The sequence below is a fragment of the Parus major genome, chromosome 28, assembly GCF_001522545.3.
Source record: "Parus major isolate Abel chromosome 28, Parus_major1.1, whole genome shotgun sequence".
Lineage (NCBI taxonomy): Eukaryota > Metazoa > Chordata > Aves > Passeriformes > Paridae > Parus > Parus major.
Genome location: NC_031797.1, coordinates 850,428 through 878,099, shown reverse-complemented (window position 1 = coordinate 878,099; position 27,672 = coordinate 850,428). Strand labels below are relative to the sequence as shown.

The window sequence follows — 27,672 nt, the reverse complement described above, 5'->3', positions numbered from 1 at the left end:
AGGAGCACCAGCAGCCGCTCCCGCATTTTCAAATCGGGAGCCGGGGCCGCCCTGGAAGTGATCGGCGGTGGGGTCACGGTGGCACCGGGGGCGGGACGGGGCGGCGCCGCTCCACTCTGTGCGGCCGGACTCTGCGCGGCACCATACAGACATCCCCATCCCTGCCTGCAGGGCACCGTACAGACATCCCCATCCCTGCCTGCAGCTCACTGTACTGACATCCCCATCCCTGCCTGCAGGGCACCGTACAGACATCCCCATCCCTGCCTGCAGCTCACTGTACTGACATCCCCATCCCTGCCTGCAGCTCACCGTACACACATCCCCATCCCTGCCTGCAGCTCACCGTACTGACATCCCCATCCCTGCCTGCAGCTCACCGTACTGACATCCCCATCCCTGCCTGCAGGGCACCGTACAGACATCCCCATCCCTGCCTGCAGCTCACCGTACAGACATCCCCATCCCTGCCTGCAGCTCACCGTACAGACATCCCCATCCACACCGCACCGTCCTCCCCATCACCATCCCCCGCTCTCCGCACCGTTCTGCACAGCTCTGCCACCTTCACTCTCACCACCATCACCAACTCTCACCAAACCACACCGTCCCACCATCCCCATCCCAACCCTCTCCTCTCCTGCCTCCAGGCTGGGCTGGGAAAGGGTCACTGAGCTCAGCTGCGGCAAGGACTGGCACTACAGCAACAAGGAAAACCACAAGAAGATCCAAAATCTGCCTTGGACTTGAAGGAAGGCTTGAAAATGCTGGAAAAGACTAGACAACGCTCACCAGGTTCAGCTACGGCAAGGAGTGGCACCAAAGTGACAAAAGGCCCCAGCACAGAGAGGCAGTGCCAGTGCCCTGATGGTGCCTGGTGAAAGGAATAAGATGAATGTGTCTTTTACAGACAGACTGTGAATCTGCTTGTAGATAGGGACAGGGACTTGTAGATAAGAAAGTAAGAGGAGAAACCATCAGTTTCAGAAAATGTTATTAATTGCTGACACAGACTGCTGCTCAGCCAAGGTCCTGCTGTCTTCCTGAGCTTGGAGAACAAAAACAATAGAACTATGATTATCATATGTTAAAAACAGGGGGGGGTGCATATTAGAGGGGGACATACAGTAGGCAATTCAGGAAGTTTGTACCTTCCAAGTACCTCAGCCAGTGGATAAAGGGAGAGGGTAAGGGCACGGGTACAAGGCAAGGTGGCATTTAACAAAAAAGGCTGTCACAACAACATCGGGCTCGAGGTATTTAACAAAGAAGGCACCTTGCAGTGACAACATTCAACTGGGTTAACATCTTTGTATAATGATCAGGGGGTTGCATTTTACTCTTTACAGGTGATGTGGCCAGGAAAATTAAGATAAAAAGAAGGCTCCACCCTCCAACAATTTGAGATACCCCATGGGAAATGCCCCATGGACTCTCCCTTTGTTCATGAATAAAGTTACAGGACTCCTCTGTCTCCTTTTAGGACATAAACCTCTGGGATCATGAATTTTTCCACACACCTGGGAGTAAGGCCAGGGCCTGGATGGTACCCCAAAAGTGGTGCCCGCTATCCCAAAGCCTGTTTGGTTTCTGGATGTGCTGTGGCAGGGCAGATCTCACAGGTCTCCTGAGACAATGGAGAATGTGGGGATGCCTGCAGGGAAGTTGCTGAGTTCCTCAGGGATCCTGAGCCCAGGATCTGTTGGAAGGAATCATCTTGAGTTCTGGAGGCAGTTTGGGTACTACAAGATCAGGAGGATCCAAAGCTGTTGGAGAGTGTCCAGAGGAGGGACACGGAGCTGGGGAAGGCTCTGAGGAGCAGCTGAGGGCACTTGGCTCGTTCAGCTGGAGCAGAGGAGACTGAGGGGAGGCTCCTCGGGGGCTGCAGCTCCTCCCGAGGGGAGGCGGAGGGGCAGGGGCTGAGCTCTGCTCTGGGACAGGGACAGGAACCCAGGAAGGGCCGGAGCTGTGCCAGGGCTTGGGATGGATCTCAGGGCAAGGTTCTTCCCCCCGAGGCTGCTGGCACTGCCCAGGCTCCCCAGGGAATGGGCCCGGCCCCAAGGCTGCCAGAGCTCCAGGAGCGTTTGGACAGCGCTCTCAGGGATGCTCAGGGTGGGCTTGTTGGGGGGTCTGGGCAGGGCCAGGGGCTGCACTGATGATCCCTGAGGGTCCCTCCAGCTCAGGATATTCCAGGAGTCTATGAATTATTCTGTTCCTTCTCAGGACTGCAGTTATCAGCTGTTTCTTGTTGAAAATAACATACAAGGAGCCTAGGATTATTATGTGAGGCTGAGCTGCATGACTGATAACCAGGGAGTCCAAGATTATTATCAGGGAATTGCATGCAGCTTGCTGCATAGCTGCAGTAGGACCAGAATGCATGTTTGTGCCAGGCTGTGAGATGGCCGTCTGGGGTCACCAGAGCATCGCAGATGGACAGTCTGCAGACAGGCACCCCTCTGCCCCCAACGAGCACCCTGGGCCTTTGGAACCAGCCCCTCTGTGGGCAGAAAATGGGGGGGGGTTCCTGCACACACCAGCGCCGAGAAGGGCACGGGACCACGGGTCCTCCTGCAGCACCTGCCCCTGGCTCCTTGCAGGCCATGTGGGGCTGAGCTCTTGGCCTCTGGCCCAGTGCCCTCCCAAGAGGGGTGTGGACACACGACTGGCTTCCCTCTACCCACCCTACAACTCCCTGAGAAGAGTAATGGGGATCAGAAACCAGGAATGGGGGAGACACAGACACTCTGCAGGATCGTGGGGCATCCTACACTGAGTCACAGACAATCTCTGGGAGGGGCACAGGAATCCCACACCCTCCTGGAGGGGCCAGGACCAACCCTAACCCCAAGGACCTGAGAAGCCCCCTTAAGGACCTAAGAATCTTCCCCAGAGACCCAAGAACCCCTTCAGGGACCAAGAAACTCTCACTAAAGAGCCCCACAAAGACCCAAGGACCTCCTTAAGGACCCAAGAGGGGACCCTCAGAGACTCAGCAGCCCGGTGCCCTCCCGGGACAGACAGACAGACACCGGAGCCCCCGCCATGACGTCATCTCCCGGCTGTGACGTCAGCGGGCCGTTGCTATGGCGCCGCGCGCCGCCGCTTCCTGTGTGTGTTCGAAGCGGCGGGCGGGGCGCGCTCCCGTCCTGCCCCGCGCGAGGGCGGCCGCCATGTTGTGGAGCGGCGGGGCTGACGGGTGCTGACGGAGGAGGCGGAGCTGGGCCGGGCCGGGCCGGCTGGTGGCACCGGCGCCGGAGCAGGTACGGCCGGGGTAGCGCCCGGGGCACGGCACGGCCTGGCGAGGCGAGGCGAGGCGAGGCGAGGCGAGGCGAGGCAAGGCAAGGCAAGGCAAGGCGGGGGGCCTACGGCAGGTTTTGGCCCCGCACTTTTCCCCAGAGGCACGGGCCTGTGGGCCGGGCCGGACTGCTGCGGAGGGGCCGGGCTGGGTTGGGTTGGGCCGGGCCGGGCGTGGCTGGAGGTGCTTTGCCATCTTTAGTCCCTTTCGCCCTCCCTCTCTCCCTCGGCAGCCGGTCACCGAGCAGACCCGCCTCTCCTTCCCCGCCCGTTGCGGTGCCTTGTCAGCCCTGGCAGGATGGGCCCGGTCTGTGCCGGTTCCTGTGGACCCAGGCGGGCTGTGCCCTGTCACGGCGGGGCCGGTGAGCCCCAACGCTCTGGTGTGTTTGGTAACGGGCATCCTGCACCTGCACCCGGGGCCGGGGCAGTGCAAAGCAGCTGGAAGCTCGCGGTGTAACCCCTTCGCTCGGTCCGTGTGCCCTGGCCCACTGGGGAAAGATGCAAAGAGCCGGAGCCTGGGTCAGCTCTTGGTTCTTGATCAAGTTGATAACACAGACGGTAGCCGAGATTTTAGTGGTGTGGATCTTACTCCTAAAGGGATCTGCCAAGCAGCAGAAATTTTGGCCAGCAGTCTGTTGTTTACATAGAGCACCGGTGGATGTGGCCTTGCTCACCCCATAGCTCTGGGGTCTGAGGGAGCTCAATATCGCTGTGTGTTCCATCAGGGTGCTTTTAACCTGTTGTTGACATTTTGCATGTGGGATTTGTACACAGGATCAGCCTGAGCTGAAGGTCCTCCAGGTCGTTAGAAGGTTCTGCTGGGGCAGGGAGGTTTGTCAGGTCACACTGGAGTCACCCCTCGGGAAGGTGTTGGATTTGTGGCATGGAGGATTGTTTTCTCTTGACTTGTAGCTCTCTTGAAGGCTTTGTGCCCATTTTCTTGTGAAGTGCTGATTTTTCCTGTGTGTATTTAATGATAACACCCCAGTATTATGTGCTGAAGGCTCTTCAGAGAGCAGTTCTGCTGTGAGCAATAAAACCTCGTTGTTGCCTTCTAGAATCTGAACGAGCCAACAGAAAAGATGGAGAGGCTATGTACAAGAGCCTGGAGGGACAGGAGAAGAGGGAATGACTTCCCACCAGAAGGCAGAGTTAGATGGGATATTGGGAAGGAATTGTTCCCTGTGAGGGTGGGGAGGCCCCTGGATCCCTGGAAGTGTCCAAGGCTGGGTTGGATGGGGCTTGGAGCAGCCTGGGGTAGTGGAAAGTGTCCCTGCCTATGGCAGGGGGTGGAAGGAGATGAGATTTAAGGTGCCTTCAAGCCCAAAGCATTGTGGGATTCTATGATCTTGTATTAGTCTGACTTTGGGGTTTTTTATTATTATAATTAATACAGAAGCAGAGTTTTTCTGGGGCTGTTGACTGAGGCTGTCATGTTTCATAAATTCTATGGTTTACTTTTGTAGTTTGTCCAGGGGCACCGTTGCATCTTCAGTACCTTAAGTATTATGATGAAGCAGAGTTTTGGATGCCTGACCTTTCAGTAAAGCTCTGAGGATGGGGGCTGCTGGTGAATTTTTAATCTTTGACTTCTTTTCTGGAAGCCTTACCAGAGTGTGTATCTATAAAGCTGGTGCTTTTAGCTGTCTTTACCCACTTGGAAGTACAAGGTAATTGGATAACCATCTTATGTAGATTTTTTGAAGGGAAACTGCATGTTATTAAAGTCAGTAGCCCTATGAAAAATGTGCTCACAGAATAGAATCTACTGAACAGAAACAAAGAGCCCTGCAGGTTCTATAAGTTGTTATAAAATGCAGACTATAGCCTTTTCTTGTCCTTTTTTCTGCTCCTAAGCCAGTCCTCTTTGAGTCTGGAGTGACCTACATGTAAAAACTTACAAAAAAACTTCTAAGGCCCCTGTGTCCCTAAGATCCACATACTTAGCTCTGTCCATCCCCACTTCCTTTCTATTAGCCCCCCCCAGGTTCAATCCTGTGCCCAGTGTTGTTTAACTAATCCATCAGTGGTTGGATGAAGGGGTTGGTGCCTCCTCAGCTCTGACACAGAGCAGGACCAGTGGCCAGTCCCCCCCCAGGGCTGTGCAGCCCTGCAGAGGGGCCTCAGCAGGCTGGAGAGTTGGGCAGGAAAAAACTGTCAGAACTTCAACAAGGAGTTGTATAGAGTTGTATAGGATCTTCCACCTGGGGAGGGATAACCCCAGTCCAGGCTGGGAGCTGACCTGCTGGAGAGCAGCTGCAGAGGGCCCTGGGTGTCTTGGTGAACAACAGACTGTTCCTGACCAGCTGTGTGTCCTGGAGGCCAAGGAGCCAGTAAGATCCTGGTGTGCATTAGGAAGAGCATTGCCAGCAGGTTGAAGGAGGTGATCCTGCCCCTCTGCTTGGCCCTGGTGAGGTAAATCTGGAGTGCTGTGTCCAGTTCTGGACAGGAGGTGTCCCTCCTGGAGCTCCTGGAGTGGGTCCAGTGGATGCTGCAGAGATGCTGAAGGGACTGGACCATCTCTCTCTTCAGGAAAGGCTTAGCAAGCTGTGACTGTTCAGCCTTGAGAGGGGACCTCAGCCCTCATCCTCTCTCTGTGTCTGCAGGGAGGGCTTGGAGCAGAGACCAGGCCCTGCTCCATGGGGCCCAGCAATGGGACAGGAGCAGGAGCTGATACCCAGGAAGTTTCTTCTGAACATGAGGAAGAACTTCCCTGTGCAGTGACTGAGCATTGGAACAGGCTGCCCAGGGAAGGTGTGCAGTCTCCCTCACTGGAGGTATTCCAGAAGTGTCTGGACACAATCCTGTGCCATATGTTCTGGGATGACCCTGCTTAAGTAGGGAGGTGGGACCAGATGACCACTGTGGTTCTTCCAACCTGACCCACTCTGTGATTCTGTGTAACACTGGGATATGCAGGGCAGTGGTGGAGTCCACACCCTGCAGGGATTTAACAGACATGTGGATCTTACCTTGGGTATGGTTAGTGGTGGCTTGATAGTGCTGGGGGAACAGTTGGACTCTGATCTTACAGGGATTTTCCAACCTAAATGATTCTTTGATTCTACACAGAATAATTAAACAAGTAATTATTTTCTAGGTGATTACCAAAATAGGTGCCATCATATGCTGGTTGAAAGCAGAACCTTTGTTTATCCTGTCTGTCCAAATTGTACAAAATGTGTTAGTGTGGGGAAAACTGCCACCAGGTGATGGTGGAAACATAAGTGCTGTGGCTGTAACCGGCCCTCTGTGGAGGCCAGTGACTACCCAGAGCTCAGCTCCTGTATCCAAGGGGAGTACCACGGGCCAGGTGCTGTGGAAAGAACTGTGGTGTTTGACAGGCCCTGCCTTGTGAGATGCACAAGTGTTTGGCATTGGTTATATCCTGAACTGAGATGAAATCTCAAAGCAGAACATTGTAAGGTTTGTGCATGTCCCCTCCTTGCCAAGAAGTACCTTGGAGAAATCATATCCAGCCCCTTCCCCAAAGCAGGAATTAGCCTCTAGTACCTGCAGAAGGGATGGGGTTCTTTGTCATTCTGCCTGAGCACATGGGGACCAGCAGGATCCTCTTCCACTGGCAAATGAGAGCAGCAGAACTTGCTCAGCACTCAGTGTTTCTCAGGCAATACCTGCTGGAGCTGAACCTGCTCTTCACCCCAGCCCTTGGAGCATCCCTGAGCCAGGTGACAGCCATCACAGCCCAGTGGTGCAGGTGCTGCTTCACCAGGTGCCTTGGCCAATTACTGCATCTCTGAAACTGGAGTGTTCCTGCTGCTGCCTTGTTTGTGTTGCTTTTGTAACAGATAAACCTCTTTAAGGAGACTTCCTGTTAATTAGGGGCCTTTTGGCCCACAGGCAAGAGGTACCATCAAAGTGACCCCATGTGTTGTGCTTTGTTTCCCGGTGCTAGGCTTCCTGCACTGCTGAGGACTTCATCATGTATTTTGTATTCCCTGGGAGCAAGTGTGTCCCTCTTATTTATGGAGCATCATGGTGAAAAGGTGAAATAATGACCACCTGCAAGCAATAAAAAAGGGGTTTCATTGTGGTGATTTTCGAAGAAATCCCCTGCTGAGTGCGTGGTTGTCATGTCTGCTTGGATAAGCTTTGCACTGCCAAGAGACAATGATATGCTGCAGTGGGATGTGTATTGAATGAAAACATCATTTATGAAGGTAAAGTAACAACCCTACAATTCTCCTGAATTAATAAAAACCAGCTGAGGCAAATTTGGAACCCCTCAACAAAGGGCCTGGCTGCTGTGTGGCTGCATTGGTGGGGTTGGCTGCTGATTCTGATCTCTGTAATTGCCCATCACTTGTATTTGAGTTTCAGTTGAACAGTTGAAAATAGCCTGGTCTTTGGAGTACAGGCTTGACTGTCATCTTCCCCTTTTTCCCTTTAGTTGTGGAGAAAAAAGGGATTTAGTAAAAACATCTATGCTGAAAGCAGTGGTGATACCTGAGCATCATCTGTGTGAGAGGCAGCAAGAGATGTTCCTGGTGAGCTTTCCTGAGTGTCATCTTTGAGGAGCATTTGCACTTAAGAGCAACTGTTGTGTATACAAAAATCTTGGTGAAAACCTTTTGGGCTTGTAGTGGTGTCCTGAGAAGATTTATTAGACATTAGGAAGAAATTCTTCCCTGTGAGGGTGGGAAGGCCCTGGCACAGGGTGCCCAGAGCAGCTGTGGCTGTCCCTGGATCCCTGGCAGTGCCCAAGGTCAGGTTGGGCAGGGCTTGGAGCAGCCTGGGATAGGGGAAGGTGTCCCTGCCATGGCAGGGGTGGAATGAGATGAGCTTTAAGGTGCCTTCAAGCCCAAATCATTGTGGGATTCTTTGATTAGTGGTGGCAGGGTTTATCTTCAGTAAAGGCTCTTCCAAAGACAGAGATTTTGCTGTTTCCTGATGGTCTTACAACCCTGAGTTTCTGCTGGCTCATGGTAGTCCAGGCCACAAACAGAGCTCCATGTCAGGAGCATTACGTCCTTGCCTCTCACAGGCTTCCTGCAACCTCAGTCATCAGAGTGCCCTAAATTTTTGTGGTTTGCTGGTCAGAGTTTCTCTGTCATTGTGGTAGGATTGTGCATCACTTTGGGATGGTGGATCTGTAGCTTTACCTCAGCTTCTGAAGCTGTCATAGGAAGTTCTGAAGCTTGTCTGTGAGTGCAGGTGGAGCTACAGAAGGTCAAATGTTTGTCACCTCTAATTGCAAGTTGGGCCCATGCCTGTGAGGAAAGGGGGATGTTTTCTGCCATGGAAAGTGAGGGGAGGCATGGATCACTGTGCGTTTCACTTACATTTCCAGCTTCTGTACTCCTGTTCCAGGCTGGGTGGCTGAGTGCAGGCTGGAGATTCAGTGTTTTGGCTCTGCCTGTGAACCACTCTGCCTTCAGATGAAGCTGGAGTTCAGATTGTGTGTATTGCTGGTCTCTAAAAGTTGGCACTTCTAGAACAGGGGCATTGTAAAGCTGATGGCAGTGAGTGCATAAAGGTGTTTCTGAGTGTCCCCCTCAGGAGGTGCTCAGCAAGATGCTTTGGAAAGGCAGAAAAGCACGGAATTTTGCAGGACCTTCAGTGCAGAGCAGTTGCCTACATCTTATGCTCTGAAGTACATTGCTGTGTTGTAATGGCTCCTTGCATAGTCCAGAATCTTGGATTTTGGTGGAATATTGAATCTTCAGGAGTGTGAGTGTTAAGATCCCATCTGACACCGTAACACTGGAGTATATTTTTTTTTCTTGTCATTAGTGTGATCTGTCTTACAAAGCTGTGAATATGCTTCTCTGATGAGGGCAAGGCAGCAAAGGTTGTAGTTTGTTTTGAAATAAAGCTTTAACTGCTCCCATTGCATAGGGGTAAGTGGCTGATTTTATAAATGCTTCTTGCACTATACCCTACTAAATTACTGGGTAACAAATTATATCCTTGTAGTTTTAAAAAGGTAAATATTGGTAAAAGGCACAACTCTAACTTTTTGTGCTATTGCTGGTTTGAAAGGAGGCCAGTTCCTGAAAAGGCTTGCTTGGTTGGTGTAATGTTCCTGTGGGTTAAGTGTGGACAAGTTTTGCTTGAGTTTGGCCAAGCACAGCGTATCTTGCTTGTTCCCAATGGCTGCTCTGTGAAGCCTTGGCATTCTGAATGCATTCCTAATAGTCTCTGCTATTACACAGCTAAAAGCTATGGCATAGCTTTTTCTGTTGGTGCCTTTTTTTTTCCTTCTTTTCCATTACAGCTTGTTCAAGAGCCAGTAAAAGGATCTATAAGTGGTAATACTCATGCAGTACTCCAAGTTGAGGAGGAGGTGATGCTTACTAAACCAGCCAAAAACATCAGCCCTTTGGAGCTGAGTTAGGTTTTTGTGTGATGTGGTCAGTACCTGCAGCTGGCAAGAGGACACTGCAGCTGCCAGAGATAGAGGAGCTGCCACTTCTGCTGCCAGCTGAGGGCTTTGTCTTACTGATTTGCAAGTGTTGTGACCGGGTTTAGTCAAATCAAAAGAAATGAAAACTTTGGATTTGGGGAAGCAGGACATCTGGGTTTGATTTCAAACCCTTCCTGTCAGGACTTGGAGGAATGAGTACTTGTGTACTTTTCCCCTTAGCAAGTGATGGGGCTATTCCAGAGGGCTTGGAAATATTCAGCACCTGAGTAGTGACATGTTTTTACCTTAAAGGCTGTGCCATTTAATACAGGCCCAAAGAGCAGGTGGCATCTCTGGGTGTGGGTAGGCTCTTGCTGACTATAAATTTGGAGTCTGTTTATGACTTACTAGTAAGAAAAGCTCCAGGCAACCTTTTTCAGAATTGAGATGCTTCAAAATAAAGCATCAACATAACATTAATGGTATTTTAGTTACTAAGGCATCCTTTACCACTCTGTGGCCTGTGTAAATTAGGAAATATATTCAGCTTTACATTTACGTCCTGTCTTTGGTATTCCAAGTCTTACTTTCATCAGCACCTCTCCTGTTAAACACTTACCCCCCCAAATAACTTCCGAAGAGAAGGTACAATAATAATTTCTGGAATAAAAAAGGGTCAAGAATCATCCAGCTCTTGAACTGCTTGAGCAGAGCATGTCTGAATTGACAGAACCAACCTGCAATCTCCTACCCCTCCTTCAGTGTGTGCTGGGGAATCCAAACAAGTCCAACCTGCCTCAAACCACAGAAATCACTTTTCAAAATTGCTGCTCTCATTTCCTTGCCAGGCCTGGCATTCTGCTTACTGGCTTATTAAAAACATATCCATACCAAGAAAAAACACTTCTGTGTTTGAATACATGAAGGTTGGGTCAATAAAAAGAACAAAAGGCACTTGTTCAGCACCATAACTCTGCCTGTAAGTATTGTTCTGGAGGTAATGAGCTGTGAGAGAATCCAGCCAATTCAGAGACAGGACAGAAGGTGCATGAAGAACATAAAGTCAGAATACAAATTCTTCTCAAGGAATCCAAACCCTTCCACCGAATCCCAACTTTCTTCTCTAAGCATAAACTGCATAATTAGTGACAAAATACTGTCTGAAGAATATTGAACACTTGTAGGTCCTCAAGATCTTTTTTTTATTCAAACTTAAATATCATAGAATCACAGAATCATTCAATCTGGAAAAGCCTTCTAACATCAAGTCAAACCATTCCCTCAGCAGTGCCTAAACCATGTTCCCAAGTGCCACATACACACTGCAGTGATAGGGATTCCACCGCTATCCTGGGCAGCCTGTGCCAGTGTTGGATCATGCTTTCCATGAAGAAATTCCTCCTGATGTCCTACCTAAACCTCTCCTAGCACAGCTTGAGACTATTTCCTCTTGTCCTGTCCCTTGTTCCCTGGGAGCAGAGCCCAAACCCCACCCAGCTGCACTCTCCTGTCTGGGAGCTGTAGAGATCAAGAATCCTGAACCTCTTTTCTCCAGCTGAGCTTCCCCTCAGCTGCTCCTGGTGCTCCAGCCCCTTCCCCAGCTCCATTCTCCTCTCCAGACATGCTCCAGCCCTCTTGTGAGAGGCTCAGAACTTTCACCAGGATTTGAGGTGGGGCCTCAGCAGTGCCCAGCACACAGGGACGGTCACTGCCCTGGTCCTGCTGGCCACACTGGCTGATACAAGCCACGTAGCATTGGCCTTCTTGCCCACCTGGGCACACACCAGTTCATATTCAGCCGCTGCACCAGCACCTCCAAGTCCTTCTTTCTGGCAAAGCCTTTTTTACTTGCTTTGGGGGAAATGGACTCACTTCCCATGAACAAATTTAGAGACAGCAAAAGCATTCTACAAACCAGAGGTGCTGCTTGCTCCCTTGGGTCTGCGTTAGTGGCACAGGTTTTAGGGTAAAAGCATGTCACTATTCAGGTGCTGAACATTCACTGCTGTGTTCTGCCTCTGCAGTCTCTCTGTTGAACCATCTGTGCTGTGCTTCTGAGTGAAAGTTGTAGGTGAAATTTGGGCAGATGGGAACTGAAAAGCTTGATAGTCAAATGTGTTTCAGATGCAGAATTTAAAATGTCTCTTTGCTGTGTAACTGGATCTGGATCTCTCACGAATACTGTGCTGAACCATTTTGGGAGGTTGCTTCAAATGTGTGGTGCTCCCTGCCTGATCACGCTCCTTGTGTGGGTTCTGCAGGCTTAGCTCTCTTACTCATGGTGTTAAAACAACAACAACCCAAAAAAAGAAAAGAGGGAAGGGGCATTTTGTCAAACTGTTTAGTTTGAGACACACATTTGGTAGCTTGTGGGTCGGTAAGGGTGGTGGTAAGTAAACTTCAAAACAGGGGAGAGTGTTTAATATGGCATGCACTAATCTTTATTTTTTAAATCTCCTTTATTAATAGCATCACAGACTTTTCTAACTTTTCACTGCAATTATGTTGTCTCTGACTGTTTGCTTCATTTGGTGGAAGCTGATCTCTGTTAAATTTGGGAGCTTTCTCCAGTTTTGCCACTGAAAGAACATATGGGAGTAATGTGTTAAATTAAAAAAGAGAAAAGCTTGGAGGAGGAGGTGGTAGAGGTAAGCAGGTGTGATCAGAACCAGCTTGGCACTATCTATTTTAGGAATGATCCTGTAAAAGTGTTGGCATGTTAATGTTAAGGAAGAAAAGCATTTCAGCATATGTAAGAAGTCCAAGTTTTGGTACTAAAAAGTGGTGTAGCTCAAAGAACTACAGGATCTCCTGAGCTGGAGGGACCTCAGGGATCATCAGTGCAGCCCCTGGCCCTGCCCAGACCCCCCAACAAGCCCACCCTGAGCATCCCTGAGAGCGCTGTCCAAACGCTCCTGGAGCTCTGGCAGCCTTGGGGCCGGGCCCATTCCCTGGGGAGCCTGGGCAGTGCCAGCAGCCTCGGGGGGAAGAACCTTGCCCTGAGATCCATCCCAAGCCCTGGCACAGCTCCAGCCCTTCCTGGGCTCCTGTCCCTGTCCCAGAGCAGAGCTCAGCCCCTGCCCCTCCGCCTCCCCTCGGGAGGAGCTGCAGCCCCCGAGGAGCCTCCCCTCAGTCTCCTCTGCTCCAGCTGAACGAGCCAAGTGCCCTCAGCTGCTCCTCAGAGCCTTCCCCAGCTCCGTGTCCCTCCTCTGGACACTCTCCAACAGCTTTGGATCCTCCTGATCTTGTGGTGCCCCAAGTGCCCCCAGCACTGGAGGTGAGCTCAGAGCCTTCCCCAGCTCCGTGTCCCTCCTCTGGACACTCTCCAACAGCTTTGGATCCTCCTCATCTTGTGGTGCCCCAAGTGCCCCCAGCACTGGAGGTGAGGCTGCCCCAGTGCAGAGCAGGGTGCTGCTCTCCAGCCTCTCATTCCCAGTCTGTCCCTGCATCCAGGGCTGCCCCATCCCAGGGCAGGATCTGACACTTGCCCTTGTTAAGCCTCACATGGTTGGGGATTGCCCAATCCTCGCATTTGTCAGGGTCTGTCTGTGGGCCCTCTCTGTCCTTGAGAATGTCAGCAGTTCCTCCTAAGTGAGTGTTCTCAGCAAACACTCACGACTTTCCAGTCCTGCCCCTGAGTCACTTAGGACATTTGAGAGAACTGGCACTAAGATGGAGCCCTGTGGGACCCCAGTGGTCACTACCTTGATGTCACCCTGTCTTCTGTAACTTTCTGAGGTGCAAGGCCATCAGCTCTGCACTCTAGAGTCTGTGTGCTTTGCCTTGTTCTCAAGTTTATTTCACAGAATATTGTAATACTTCCTCACATCTTACTGAATTGGAGTCTGTACTGCTGGCCCCTTGTAGCTTGTTAACTTGCCCCCAGTTTTTAACTGTAAAAGCCTGGCTAGGTGTGTTGTTCCTGGTGACAGCCTCTTCCCAGGCGGGAGTGGGAGGCAGTGCAGGGCTGTCCCTGAGTGTGGCACTGTGCAGCTGCTCCTTGAGCAGCCTCCTCCCAGCACAGCCTTTATGTGCAGTTGCCTTCAGGTTCTACCACAAGTTTGTATCTTGAGGCGACTCCATTTGTGCAGCTGGGACTCTGGCCAGGTGCCATAAATGTTTATGCAATAACAGGAATGAAGATCCCTTTCTGTTCTGCACAGCCTCCAGATGCCTGTGTGCTGTGGAGATTTGCTTATGTGTTAATTACACCTTTGCCTTTGGACATGTTTATCTTGGGTTGAAAGACCAACTTGATGTTTCTTCAAGCTGGTGTTTTTGTGCCCATGTCAGCTGTGGACAAAGCACAAGGTGTGTGATGGGGAAGGTTGGACCCTGGACCCCAGGGGTGCTGCTCTCTGCCCTTGGGGCTTGGCAGGGGCTGTGACTGTGTATTCTCACACAAGTGTCAGCTCGTTTATTTTTTATTGATGCACATGGTAATTTGCCAGGCAAATCTCAGCTATGAAGCAGCTCTGTCCTAAAATATTTGCTTAAAATACGTGCTTAAATGATGTTCATGTTGCTTATAGACTTTATAGCTATATGAGTGAGCAAGCTTTGTGCCAGCCAGGAGTACTTGGGATAGTGCAGACATCAGATATGGAATGTTCACTGGGACTACTAGATCCCTAGTGTATTCCTCCAGTTGGTGGTGTTAAATTCTGCAGTACTTTTGACATGGCTAAAAGCATCCCACTTTCAGCGCTGCTTCTGTGCCCCTGACCTGAGCAGTGGGACAGGCTGTAGTGGGATCACAGAACCTCACATTGGTTTGGGTTGGAAATGACCTTAAAACCCACCTTATTCCACACCCTGCCATAGGCAGGGACACCTGTAGTACACCAGGTTGCTCCAAGCCTGGACCAACCTGGCCATGTACACTTTCATGAATGGGGCAGCCAAACTTCTCTGTGCTACTGGTGCCAGTGCCTGGACAGGACAGGCTGCAGGTACCTGGATTTTTCATGCCTGTGTCCTGAAGGATTGCCAAACTTTGCTGCTGCAGGGCCTGGGAGCAGTTCCTGCTCCAGGTGTGGTGGGGACTGGCTGAAGTCCTGTCAGACACAGAATACCAGCTGCCTGTGTTCTTCAGTGTCACGCAAGTGTGGTACCAATGCTCTGGATAGGAAAAGTGCAAAGAACAGTCTCAGGAGACTTTGAAGAGGCTGTTTCAGCATGGAGGAGTGTAACATTTTGTTATTCTCCTCCTGTTACAGCGCACTAGTTACTGCTTGGACTTCGCAAACAAATTCCTGAGCCTGCTGATCTCTCCAGCCAGTTTCCCACCATGGATCAGGACTACGAGAGACGTCTCCTACGCCAAATCAACATACAGAATGAGAACACAATGCCTTGTGTGAGTACAGATGGGCTCAGGCTCACTGTTGTTTTCTGTCTCACTTTTGACTGTTTTCCTTGAGCTTTTGGAAGACCTGGGACCTCCTCAAAGCAAACCACAGTATTTTGTTGGGTTGGGAGCAGGTGTGAGCTCCTCAGCTGTTCTATGAATACCCAAATAGCTTGACTTTAAGAGAGCTTTTGAATATATAACCTAAGTTCTGGTTGCAAAAAGGGGTGAAGATATTTTTGTGGAGTTCAGTAATAGCTTTTTAGTACATAATCTCAGCAACTACACATGTAACATAAAAACCAACAACAACCAACACAAGGGCTTGACAAGAGTAAGTTCAGTATCTTTTATTCTTTAATTCAGGTAGCAGAGATGCGAAGAACCTTGACACCTTCCAATTCTCCAATGTCTTCTCCTAGTAAGCATGGTGACAGATTCATTCCCTCAAGAGCTGGGGCCAACTGGAGCATCAACTTCCACAGAATAAATGTAAGTTTTGCTCCCTGCTCCTACAGCTCAGCCTTGGAACTGAGGAACTTGGAACTTGTTTTGGCTGGCATAATTGCTCTGTTTATCTTCTGCACCATGTGCTTCTGCTGCCCCAGAAGAGTTCCACTGAGCGTGTGTCCTCAAACCCTATTCTTCCTGCATTTGCTATTTCACCATATACCCTGAGGTTTCTGTGTGGTGATGGCATGTTTCTTCATTTCAGGAAAATGAAAAATCACCAAGCCAAAACAGAAAAGCAAAGGATGCTACATCAGACACTGGCAAAGGTGAGACCACCCTTTTACTGCTTGGCAGTGCCCAGAGCTCTTACTGCGAACTGCTAGGGAAGTTAAGGCTATGGCACTTTCATGCTTATGCCAAAACTCAGGCTGCTGGTGTTTTGGGAGATGCCCACATCATCAGTACCAGGTCACTGCTTTGATGAGTATCTGGATGCAAGAGGCTGTCTCTATCCCTTGATTTACTGTGTCATGGAAGCTTTCCTGATAGAGTGGAAGGAGTGTAAACTTGCTGCTAATCTTGATGCAAAATGGGGGCTCCAGGCTTATTAAGAGACTCTGTGAGAGTACAAGTTGTAGAATCCTAGACTGGTTTGGGTTGGAAGGAACCTTAAAGCTTATTCCCAACCCCTGCTATGGGCAGGGACCCCTTCCACTACCCCAGGTAGCTCCAAGCCCCGTCCAGCCTGGCCTTGGGCACTGCCAGGGATCCAGGGGCAGCCACAGCTGCTCTGTGCACCCTGTGCCAGGGCCTGCCCACCCTCCCAGCCAACAATTCCTTCCCAGTATCCCATCCAGCCCTGCCCTCTGGCACTGGGAGCCATTCCCTGTGTCCTGTCCCTCCAGGCCTTGTCCCCAGTCCCTCTCCAGCTCTCCTGGAGCCCCTTTAGGGCCCTGCAAGGGGCTCTGAGCTCTCCCTGGAGCCTTCTCTTCTCCAGGTCAGGCACACATGATCCTGACACTCCTGATGTTGCTGCTCTGAGCTCTCTGCTCAGTGCCTGTTTGGGTTTACAGATGGCCTTGCCTATTCTGCCTTGTTGAAGAACGAACTCTTGGGGGCAGGGATTGAGAAGGTGCAGGACCCCCAGACAGAGGACAGGAGGCTACAGCCATCCACCCCTGAGAAGAAATCTCTCTTCACTGTAAGTTGGGTACTTGCATTAACACCAGTGGAGGTTGCATGTGTGTCACAGGAACAGAGCACAGGGCTCTGCCAGGCTGCTTGTGCAGTGAGTTGGTGTTCAGGCTTTGCTGAGATAAGCTATTGATAACAAGTGTGGTGGCCTGCAAAGGCAATCTGAGTGTGCAGCAAGCAGTGTGCTTCCTGTGTTTGTGCTGGGTGGAGCCAGGCTTTTCAGACAGTGTGGTGGCCAAGTCAGGCTTTTGGACTTGAGTGTTGCTGAGGGATTTTGTATGATTTTGGAGAACCCGGGAAAGGAAAAACTAGGTGTTGGAATTAGCTTGGCACCAGTGCACGTTGGGAGTGATGCCCCAGGCCTCAGGCATGCTGGGGTCCTCATGGGGTATGTTTCTTTATGTAGTACTCGCTCAGCACAAAACGCTCCAGCCCAGATGATGGCAATGAGGTCTCACCGTATTCCCTGTCTCCTGTCAGCAACAAAAGGTAACACTGATTCTCTGCAAACTAAAAGAAGGGAAGGGCTGGGACAGAGGCTTTGGTGAGGTTCTCTATGACTTCTGTCTAAAACTCTAAAATTGTGATTTGAATGGGGTTTGGAAATCTGGAGAGTTAATAAATAAAACAGTCAAGTTCCAAAAATTTCTTCAGGTTCCCAACCTGCCTATGTGCTTGAGATGTCTTGGTCAACTCTCAGTAATAATCAATTTACCTTTCTGCTTTCTCCTTTGTAGAAGCAGAACCTAATTCCTTCCAGTCTTTCTCCTGAAAAAAAATCGTGCAGCCTTTTTGTCTCTGAATTTCTATAGAAACTTCAGAGTGCTCTGGAAAGAGTGGCTACACCTGTGCCTCCCATCTGCTGTGATGTGCAGATTCCTGTAGTTGTTTTTTTATGTGTTTTTGTAAACAGTCAGAAGCTGCTAAGATCACCTCGAAAACCAACTCGGAAAATCTCCAAGATTCCTTTCAAAGTGCTGGATGCCCCAGAGCTGCAGGACGACTTCTACCTGAACCTGGTGGACTGGTCCTCTCTTAATGTCCTCAGTGTTGGCCTTGGGACTTGTGTTTACCTGTGGAGTGCTTGTACAAGTCAGGTAAATTGGTCATGAGTTTCTGAAGATTTAATTGCCCATTGATGTAGGGTTTTCCAGCCTTCCAGAGCTATGGAATGTGCTGTGTGAGGGCTTCAGCACTTGTCACACACTTATCCCAAACACAGCACTGGTTTGTGAGACAGCCAGTAGTGCTGTGTGACAAAAATATGTTTCTTACCCCATCCTTCTCTCTGAAGGTAACCCGGCTGTGTGACCTCTCTGTGGAAGGCGATTCTGTGACATCCGTGGGCTGGTCAGAGCGGGTCAGTATGACACTGAGGACAGCTGAGACATGGCTCACTTACTCACTGTCATCATAGCTATTAGTTAACTCCCTGAGCTGGCTGTTCTCTGCTAAAAAAGAGGGGATAGAGAGCAGCCTTGTATCTTGAGGTTCTCGAGGCATTGCTAATGGGAGTGGGAGGGAGAAGGAGCCAGTTTTCTTCTTCAGCTCTTGACAATAAAGTGTTACAACAAATATATTCCAGACAGGCTGCTTGGGCCTCTCAGTAGGGAAAAAATGTAAGATGGAAGAACTGTGGATGCTTTCCATGTCATGGGATTTATGTCAAGTCTTTTCCTCAACTATCAGTTTTGTGGCTGTACTGATCCTGGCTCTTTTTGTCCAGGGAAACTTGGTGGCTGTTGGTACTCACAAGGGCTTTGTACAGATCTGGGATGCAGCTGCAGGAAAGAAGCTCTCCATGCTGGAGGGTCACACAGCCAGAGTCGGTAAGGAGCGGGGAAGCAGAGGGTTCTCAGGGTTCTCTCCTTCCTGATTGAACTTTGTTAGCCAGGGATCTGCTGGAAATGGAGAACTCAGAGTACCAGGATTGATATTTATCCCCTGCTGTGTCTTGAGCAGGTTCAAAATATTAGCATCTCATAACTCTGGTGTTCTGATCTGGGTGTGATGGTGGTTGGGTGTTGCAGTAGGTGTTTCCTTCTTGCTTGAGGCTTTTTGGGTTTGATTACAACATCTCTTCATTGCTGCTGGCTTCCGATTTCATCCCTGCTGGCAGCTTCACACTGAGATTTCCAGTTCCCTTTTTTGGGGGGCTGTTTTCTTCTGCTCAGAGATGTTGCAAATCTAAACTCTGGAGTGAGATTTAGGAGATTCATGCACCTTCCCAGATATATTCTTGTGTTTTACTGCACTGTGAAGTGGGATAGGTAATACCTGCAGCCAGTCTGTTTAGGGGAACCTCTATTTTTATGCACCCTGATCTAGGACTCCAGAGAGTGGATGTAAGGGGGGTCTGTAAGGAGTAGTTTGAGGTTTGTTAGGGGCTTTTTTTTTTAAACCCTGGCAGCTGTGATGGCTGCATTTTGCTGACCAACTGCTGCAGGACTGAAAGGGTTGGGCTTGCTAATGTGGCCAGCAGGACCAGAGCAGTGACCATCCCTCTGTGCTGGGCACTGCTGAGGTTTCACCTCAGATCCTGGAGTCAGTTTCAGATCTCTCACAACAAGAAAGACATTGAGCAGCTGGAGTGTGTCCAGAGAAAGGAACAGAGCTAGGGAAGGGACTGGAGCACCAGGAGCAGCTGAGGGAGCTGTGGGGACTGAGCCAGGAGAAAAGCTCAGGGGAGACCTTCTGGCTCTGCACAGCTCCCTGACAGGAGGGTGGAGCCAGGTAGGCTGTGCTCCCAGGGAGCAAGGGACAGGATGAAAGGATATGCCCTCAAGCTGTGCTAGAGGAGGTTTATATTGGATATTGGGAAAATTTCTTCACAGAAAGGGTTATAAATCATTGAAACTGACTGCCTAGGGCAGTGGTGGAGTCACCATGCCTGAAAAGTGTTTAGATGACTTGTGGATGTGGCACTTGAGGACATGGTTTGGTGGTGAACATGGTGGTGGTGCTGAGTTGACAGTTGGACTGGGTGACCTTGAAGGTCTTTTGCAGCCTCAGTGATTCTGTGATTGCATGACTCCTACAGCACTCTCTGAAGCTCTGCCCCTGTTGCAGGTGCCTTGGCGTGGAACGCGGACCAGCTCTCGTCCGGGAGCCGGGACAGGATGATCCTGCAGCGGGACATCCGCACCCCACCCCTGCAGTCCGAGCGGCGGCTCCAGGGACACAGGCAGGAGGTCTGTGGGCTCAAATGGTCCACAGACCACCAGCTCCTGGCCTCTGGAGGGAATGATAATAAGGTACATTCCTCCCAAGGGGTCACGGGAAATGTCAGACCCCCTTTCTTTCTACAGCGAGGGGAAATGTTGTCAAGTTGCACTGGGGGCGGTTCAGGTTGGATGGTATTATATTGCTGGAAGTAGTCAAGGCCAGGCTGGACAGGATGTGCAGCAACGTGGTCTAGTGGAAGGTGTCCCTTCCCACTGCAGGGGATGGAACTAGATGGGCTTTTAGGTCCCCTCCAACTCAAACCATTGTATGATTCTATGATTAGGGAAAAATTTCTTTGCTGAAAGAGTGGTTAAGCATTGGAACAGGATGCCCAGGGCAGTGGGGGAGTTGCCATTCCTGGAAGTGTTCAAAAAGCAAGTGGATGAGGCACTTTGCAGTATGATTTACTAAGCATGGTGGGCTTAGATCAAAGGTTGGACTTGATATTAAAGGTGTTTTACAACCTTTATGGTTCAGTGATTCTTTAAGGATGTTTTTCCTTTCTGAAAAGGACTTTTGTTTTGGTTGTTGGACTATGACCAAACATAAATTATGCTAATCTTCTACTCAGTCTTCTCTTCCTAATAAAATGAAAAAGGCAAATTTAATTTTACTTCTCTATTTGGCTAATTAAATATCTAGCTTGGCTCAGGGGGTTGCATTCAACAAAGTCACTGCTAAGCTGCCCTTCCTGGCTTTGTTTGGGTAGTGTATGGTCACGTTTGTTGCGGTAATGTTTGTGTGCAGCAGGAACCTGAGGTAGAGCTCTGTGAGTTCTCATACCTGTAACACAGGCTTATAGCTTACTGAGCACCATATGGGAGAGGCATCTGTCACAAAAAAGCAGTGTTCCAAGCCCTTTGGAGTGGGTTGCTAGGTAGGGAATGTGCCCAGTGCCTGTGTGACAGCATGGTTGGACCGAGTTTCTCCTGCTCAGAATAACTCCTAATGAACTGAGCAGATTTCTAGATGTGTTCTGGAATGATACAGCCAGAAAGGCAGCAGAAGGGTCTGAGGCCCCCTTCAGTGATGCCGTTTCTCTAGATTTATTCCCTTACCTTAGGGCCTGTTCCTGCCATGTGGCCTGGGGGTAGGACAGCTCGTGAGCTGAGCGTAGTGCTAGGGTGGTTGTGACTGTCCCATCCCTGAAAGTGTTCAAGGCCAGGTTGAATGGGGCTAAGAGCAACCTGTGGCAGGGATTTGAACTGAATGAGCTTTAACCAACCCAAACCATTGCATGATTCTGTGATGAGCAGAGTGGAGTTGTGCATGTCTAGGCAGAGCTGTGGGAAATCAGTTTGTTCCCCATCTGCACTCATCAGTCCCATTGTGGCTTGTGGGTGTAGTGGACACATGACTGAGACACAATTTTGATCATGTCTCTTCTCTCTGCCAGCTCCTTGTCTGGAATCACTCCAGCCTGAGTCCTGTCCAACAATACACAGAGCACCTGGCAGCAGTCAAAGCCATTGCCTGGTCCCCACACCAGCATGGGCTCCTGGCCTCGGGTGGGGGCACAGCTGACCGCTGCATCCGCTTCTGGAACACACTCACGGGGCAGCCCCTACAGTGCATCGACACTGGGTCCCAGGTGTGCAACCTGGCCTGGTCCAAACACGCCAATGAGCTGGTGAGTCCTTCCCTGTGCAGCTGCTGCCAAGCTGCCCTGTGTTGGGAAGCATGGCTGAGCATGAGCCAGGTGTGCCCTGGTGGGCAAGGAGGCAAATGGCACCTGGCTTGTACCAGCAAGGGTGTTGCCAGCAGGACCAGGGCAGTGACTGCCCTTCTTTTCTGGGCACTGCTGAGACACCTCCGGTGCTGGGGTCAGTTTTGGGCCCCTCACAACAAGAAAGACAGTGAGAGGCTGGAGACTGTCTGGAGAATGGAACAGAGCTGGAGATGGGGCCGGAGCACAAGTCTGTTGAGGAGCAGCTGAGGGAGCTGAGGGATTCTAGCCTGGAAAGAAGGAGGCTCAGGAGGGACCTTCTCTCCTTCTGACAGGAGGGTGGAGCCAGGTGAAACTTAGGCTCTTCTTCCAGGTAACAAGTGACAGCACAAGAAGAAATGGCCTCAGGTTGCACCAGGTGAAGTTCAGATTGGATATTGGGAGAATTTCTTCATGGTGATCAGGCACTGGAATGAGCTGCCCAGGGCACTAGTGTAGTCTGTAGACTGTTGGATTTGGTGATCTTGGCAGTCTTTTCCAGCCTTAACAATTCCATGAATCTGTGATGCATGTTCCCCTCTCCCCTTTCAGGTGAGCACCCATGGATACTCCCAGAACCAGATCCTCGTCTGGAAATACCCCTCGTTAACCCAAGTAGCAAAGCTCACAGGGCACTCTTATCGAGTCCTGTATCTGGTGAGTGATGGCCATGGTTCTGTAGCTGTTCACCTGGCTGTAGGTGTGCTCAGGTGGGACCCAAAGCAGCAGTGCCAGTGGCACCATAAGCTGCCTGGACAGGAATGGGAACACTCCCAATGAGCAGTGGAAAACTGTTGTATTTCTGTGCCTGCAAGGGGTACTTTGATTTGCTGCTGTGGAAGTGTGAGGCTTTGTTAATGATAGGAACTCTCCTGAGGAAACATCTGAGTTTTCTTCTAAGAAAACTCCTCTGAGCCTGGAGAAGGTTCCAGGGAGACCTTCCAGTGCCTAGAGAGGCTCAAGGAGAGCTGTGGAGGGACATTGGAAAAAGATCTGGAATGGCAGGACACAGGGAATGGCTTCAAACTCCCACAGGCAAGGTTAGATGGGATATTGGGAAGAAATTCTGTGAGGGTAACGAAGCCCTGGCAGCAGCTGTCCAGAGCAGCCGTGGCTGCCCCTGGATCCCTGGATCCCTGGAAGTGTCCAAGGCCAGGTTAGACAGGCCTTGGAGCAACCTGGGATAGTGGAAGGGAGTGGAATGAGATGAGCTTTAATGTCCTTTCCAACCCAAAATATTCTGGGATACTGTGATTTTAGGAAACACAAGCTTCTCTCCTTTTTCCAAGAGGACTTTCACTCCTCTTCAATGATGACTGCTGCCCAGGGAATTAAACATTTGTTGTGGGTAATCCTGATCCATCTCATATCTGCTGTTACTGTTACATGGGGGTGTCAGCAGTTCACAACAGAGATGAGAAATGCTGATAATGTTTTGGGAGGTAAATCCCAATGTAAGCAATCAATGCAACAAGAAAATCCAGTCATACTATCTTCCTGCCTTCAGGCATGTTGATAATCCTGGAAGAAACATCCTCAGTTTCACATGCCTTGGATTTCTTAACTCAAGTATTCTTTCCACACCACTCACCCCATGTGTTCCATAGCTGCACCATAAGGTGCAAGTGCCCAAATGCACCTGAGGCTGCATGAAGCACCTGGAAGTAGAGGTAGCTGGCTTCTTACTGCCAAGTAGAAAGGAGAGTTAAATCTCTCCTGCATTCCAACAGAGACTTATTTTCAGCCTCAAAAATGTGACAGGTGCTAAAGGTTGTTGTCTTGTCCTTAGGCAATGTCCCCTGATGGGGAGGCTATTGTCACAGGAGCTGGAGACGAAACCTTGCGCTTCTGGAACGTCTTCAGTAAAACTCGCTCAACAAAGGTAAGGCCAGGCATGGGGGCAGCTGCCTGGGGGAACTCAGGCCACGTTGGCTCTGCTCTGCTGCCTCCTCTCTGATCCCTTCCTGCAGATCAAGGGCTGGGGCAGTGAAGGATTCAACTTGGCTGAAATTTAAGTAAAAGGTCACCCTGTGTGCCCAAGGCAGGTGTGACACAATATCCCTCTCCAGGCTGGTCCGGGGCTGCTGAGGAGAGCAGCATTTCGGGGACCTTACCAAGCTGAGCCCAGCAGGCTGGGAGAGCTGGGGTTGTCCAGCTGGAGAGGACAAAGCCCCAGGGAGACCTTACAGCCCTTTATAGTGCCTAATGGGATTCTAAGAGAACTGGAGAAGGACTTTGGACCAGGGTATAGAGGGTTAAGACACAGGGAATGGCTTCCAACTGCCAGAGGTCAGGCCTAAATGGGATATTGGAGAGGAATTGTTCCCTGTGAGGGTGGGCAGGCCCCAGCACAGGTTGCTCAGAGCAGCTGTGGCTGCACCTGGATCCCTAGAAGTGTCCAAGGCCAGGCTGAACAGAGCTTGGAGCAACCTATGGTTGGGGAGTGGAAGGTGATGAACTTCAAGGTCCCTTGAAGCCCCAGCCTTTCTGTGATTCCATGATTATTCCCTCCTCTTTATAAAGCTGCTTAAAATTTGGGTTTGGATGAAAATGGGATCATGGATTCTGCCAGTGACAACTCATCATCACCAAATGCAGATTGTGCCTGGTGCTCTGAGAGCTTTCTTGGGTGCCTGGCAGAGGGATTTGCAGGAGGGGACTGGGGCAAGCTGGCATTGCTCCTGGGGGTCCCCCAGTTCTTGCCATCTCTGAGGTACAGCTGCCTACAGAGCTCTGGGAATGGCACTCTGGCCAGCTGCGCACTTGTTACCATTTGGAGGAAACGCGTGGGAATATTTATGGTGTTGGACTTTGATTTGTGAGCTGGGATCATGCCCCGAGCTAGAGATACCAGATTAAAAACAAACCAACCCAGAAGCATGTAGAATAACAGCTATTTACCCCCTGCTTTGTCTTCCCTTGTCAGGAGTCTGTATCTGTGCTCAACCTCTTCACCAGGATACGATAAACCCCCTCCCTGTGCCCCAGGAACCTACAGCCTGACATTCCAGGATCAGACCACTCCCTTGGTGTGCATGGACCCTCGGAGCCCAGCCAAGGGGAGGGAGAGCTGTGGGACTGGAGGAGGACCCAGCTCATTAAATATGTGCTTGTGAACCACAGGGCTGGGCAGTATTTGGGATGGGGTGGGGAGGGGAGGGAACTGCCAAAGGTTATTGGATTCATCCTTCATAAAGGGAAACGGGTAAAAGAAATGTTAACCCAGCATCGTCCAGCCATTGGGATGGTACTGGGGAGGACTCGTGTGACATGGACCATTGAGACTGGACTGAGGCCATCCCCACTGCCACGGTGTGCCTCCTGCAAGAGAGGAGCATATTCTTGCTGCTGTGGGAAGGGGTTTGACATGCTGCTGTGTCCTAGAGTGACATCTCTAGGGGCAGGAGCCAGCCAGACTGGTCCGGTACAGCTGGTGCAAGGGGCACAGCTCCAGGCTGGGCATCTAAGGGCTTTGTTCATAGCCTGGCATCCCCATTCCAGGAAGAAACTGGAGAACTGCCTATTTTCCTTTTTTTTTTTCTTTATTTTTTCCCCCCAGACAGGTACTGTAGTACTTGACATGATCATTCCATAAGACAGCTTGATTTTTTTTTGGCGTGCTTGACAGCTGCCTCTGAACAAATACATTTGGGGCTTTAGACTTTGGAGGAGACTTGAAAAAGCTTCACCTCTAAGGGAGCAGGATTGGGAAGTTCTGCAGTTGGCTGTTTCATATTCTGGGCTGATCGTGGGAGTTACCAGAGAGGAGAAGTAAGGACTTTATAAAAAAATAAACCCACCCAACCACCTGTGCATGTGGAGCTTCTTTCGCTGCCACCAGGTGGGGTGCCTTTGCTCTGGAGTCTCCCTGAGGCCAAAAGCAGTTGGGATGTGTTTGAGAACAGAAGCAAATCCTGAAGTTCTGATTTTTGGGGTGAGCAGGGCCTCTTCTGGCTGGAAGAGGGGTTCTTCTGAAACAGGGCTGCAGTGTTGCTTTTTTATTATCTCCAAGTCCCAGACAGGGACCTGCTGTTGAGTTTTGGTGTGTGGTTTGGGATTTTTAGATTGTGTGGGACAAGAGTTTTGGCTGAGAGTTGGAGCCCATGGAACGTAACACAAATGCTCTGTATGTGTTTGTTGCTTTTAATTTAAGAGAAGCTGTGAGGCTGTGCTGCCTGTTCCATCTGACCCATGCCTGTGCCTACCCTGCCCTCTCCCAGCATTGCTTCCTGTTCCCGTGTGGAATTCCCTGGCTGTATATATAGACTTGTCCTCTCTCTGTAGATTGCATAGGTGATGCTTTCTCTTTCTTTTTTTAATCTGTTGTTTTGTCTTCTCTCCCTTCTTTCCCTAAAAGCAGGCGGTAGGAATATGATTGTCTGTCCTCCCCAGTACCACCAGTATCCTTAGCGTGAGCCAAGGTGCGAGAAGGCCAATACAGCCTTGACCATACGTGCCATCACACCAGTGCCTGGATCAGGCTGGTGGTGCTGTGCCTGTGTTGCACATACTGGGAGTCACTGGTGAGGAGCTGGTGTGCTGGGAGTCCCCTGGCAGTCTCCCAGGCCCACAGGCCACTTTGTCATCTCACAGTCTCACTTGCCACCAAAATGGAATTTCCATGGAGTTTCTGAAACACTGTTTGAGCTCAACTACCCACTTGTGGGCACTGTTCCACATCACCATGGGTTGGGAGCACCCCAAAGCACTGAGGAGGTGTTAAATTGACTTGCATCATTAACTTGGGGAATGGGTTTGAGGCAAAGGGTCACCTGAAGCAAGAGGTGGTCTGTTGTGGGTGTCATCACCTGGGGAAAGAGCTGTTTCGGGGGGCTGGGGAGAGGCTGGCGGCTGTGCTGTAGATTTTCCCATTGTGGATAGCCTCCCGCTAAATAGCACTGTGCAGACCCCCAGGACACACTGGTTTCTCCTCTGAAGGTGTAAGTGCTTGGACTGGGGGCACACAGGAGTTCTCAGCCCATTCTGGAGCTGGAGGGAACCAGGCACCCAGCTGGAGTGCAGTGATGCCGGGGTGATGATTAGGCTCCCCAGTGCCCTGGGGCTCCAGAGGAGTGGATTTGCCTCTCACCCTGTGATGGGGGAACTTCCTCAAGGAGTCCCAGAAGCTGCTGGGGGGAGTGGCAGTGCTGTGGGGTGGGCAGTGCCAGGTGGGCACTGCAGCCACTACCCAGTTCTCCCAGCTGCAGAGTAGGGATAGCTCCTCATGGCTCTGTCCCCACCATTGTTCCCTCTTGCTAAGGACTTTTCCAAACTACATCTTGTGTCTACATCTCACTTTTCTGTCTGCCTTGGGAGCAGGTTGGCTTCTCTTATTGCACTTGGCAGGGAGGCTGGTGATTCCCAGGCCAGGGTTAGTGATTCCCAGGCCAGGACTGTTCTGTGCCCACACGTGTAGGTGACAGAGCATGGCAAGAACAGGCTGCTCACCCTGATCTGGCGGTCAAAGCCCACTACAGCCCAACTCCCAGCTGCCAGGCAGGAGTTCCCAGTTGTATCTGTGTGGAGGTGGGTGTGTGCAAGTGTCTCAGGGTGATACTGTCACTGGCTGCTCAAGAGGGAAAAGGGCAGGTCTGAGGTGATGTGTCAGTGTGTGTGACCTGTGGGCGCTGGCTCAGGCACAGGGTTCTCCCAGAGCTGGCTGACAGAGTCTGTGGCATCGTTGTATCCCAGGTGTCATGTGATTGAAAACAAAGATGGAGCACGCTGTAACTTTTTTCATGTAAAGCAATTGAACTGGCATTAAACAGGTTGTGAATTTATTTGGATTGGTCTCCATGGCTCTGCTTTGATTCTCCACAGTGAAGGGTGCAGCAAGGCCCCAGGGTCCCCACCCCACCTCTGCAGGTACCAACTTTCTTGGCACAGCTCTCACCTGAGGTTTATTGCTCCCTGTTTGCTTTCCTGCTGCTGGCAAAGGGCACAGCCCCACCCGTTCCCTGCCCTGTACCCCTCAGCATGGCAGGAAGGAGGAAAAGGGGCCTCTGGCCTGGCACAGCCCCTCCTTGGGTGGGGAATGGCTGCTGTGAGACCCCTCTGTCCTGCAGGCCCTCGAGTCAGGAG

At 50.7% G+C, this 27,672-nt stretch overlaps 2 protein-coding genes across 2 annotated transcripts in view; one reads left to right on the top strand and one right to left on the bottom strand.

Moving 5' to 3' along the window:
- LOC107215361 (protein ANTAGONIST OF LIKE HETEROCHROMATIN PROTEIN 1-like) overlaps positions 1 to 583 on the bottom strand; it is a 3,474-nt gene extending 2,891 nt beyond the window's left edge. Inside the window, exon 1 of the mRNA XM_015651470.1 lies at positions 483 to 583. Coding sequence (XP_015506956.1) covers positions 483 to 583 — 101 coding nt within the window. The remainder of the gene's footprint in view (positions 1 to 482) is intronic.
- Positions 584 to 3,133: 2,550 nt separating this feature from the next.
- FZR1 (fizzy and cell division cycle 20 related 1) lies at positions 3,134 to 27,371 on the top strand. The gene is made up of 14 exons (XM_015651542.3): positions 3,134 to 3,263; positions 14,884 to 15,023; positions 15,381 to 15,506; positions 15,730 to 15,793; positions 16,541 to 16,668; positions 17,068 to 17,150; positions 17,575 to 17,758; positions 17,956 to 18,021; positions 18,388 to 18,490; positions 19,731 to 19,915; positions 21,283 to 21,516; positions 22,144 to 22,248; positions 23,381 to 23,473; positions 24,518 to 27,371. Exons 2-14 carry the CDS (start codon positions 14,955 to 14,957, stop codon positions 24,557 to 24,559), a joined length of 1,482 nt encoding a protein of 493 aa, XP_015507028.1. The 5' UTR covers positions 3,134 to 3,263; positions 14,884 to 14,954; the 3' UTR covers positions 24,560 to 27,371.
- The last annotated feature ends 301 nt before the right edge of the window (positions 27,372 to 27,672 follow it).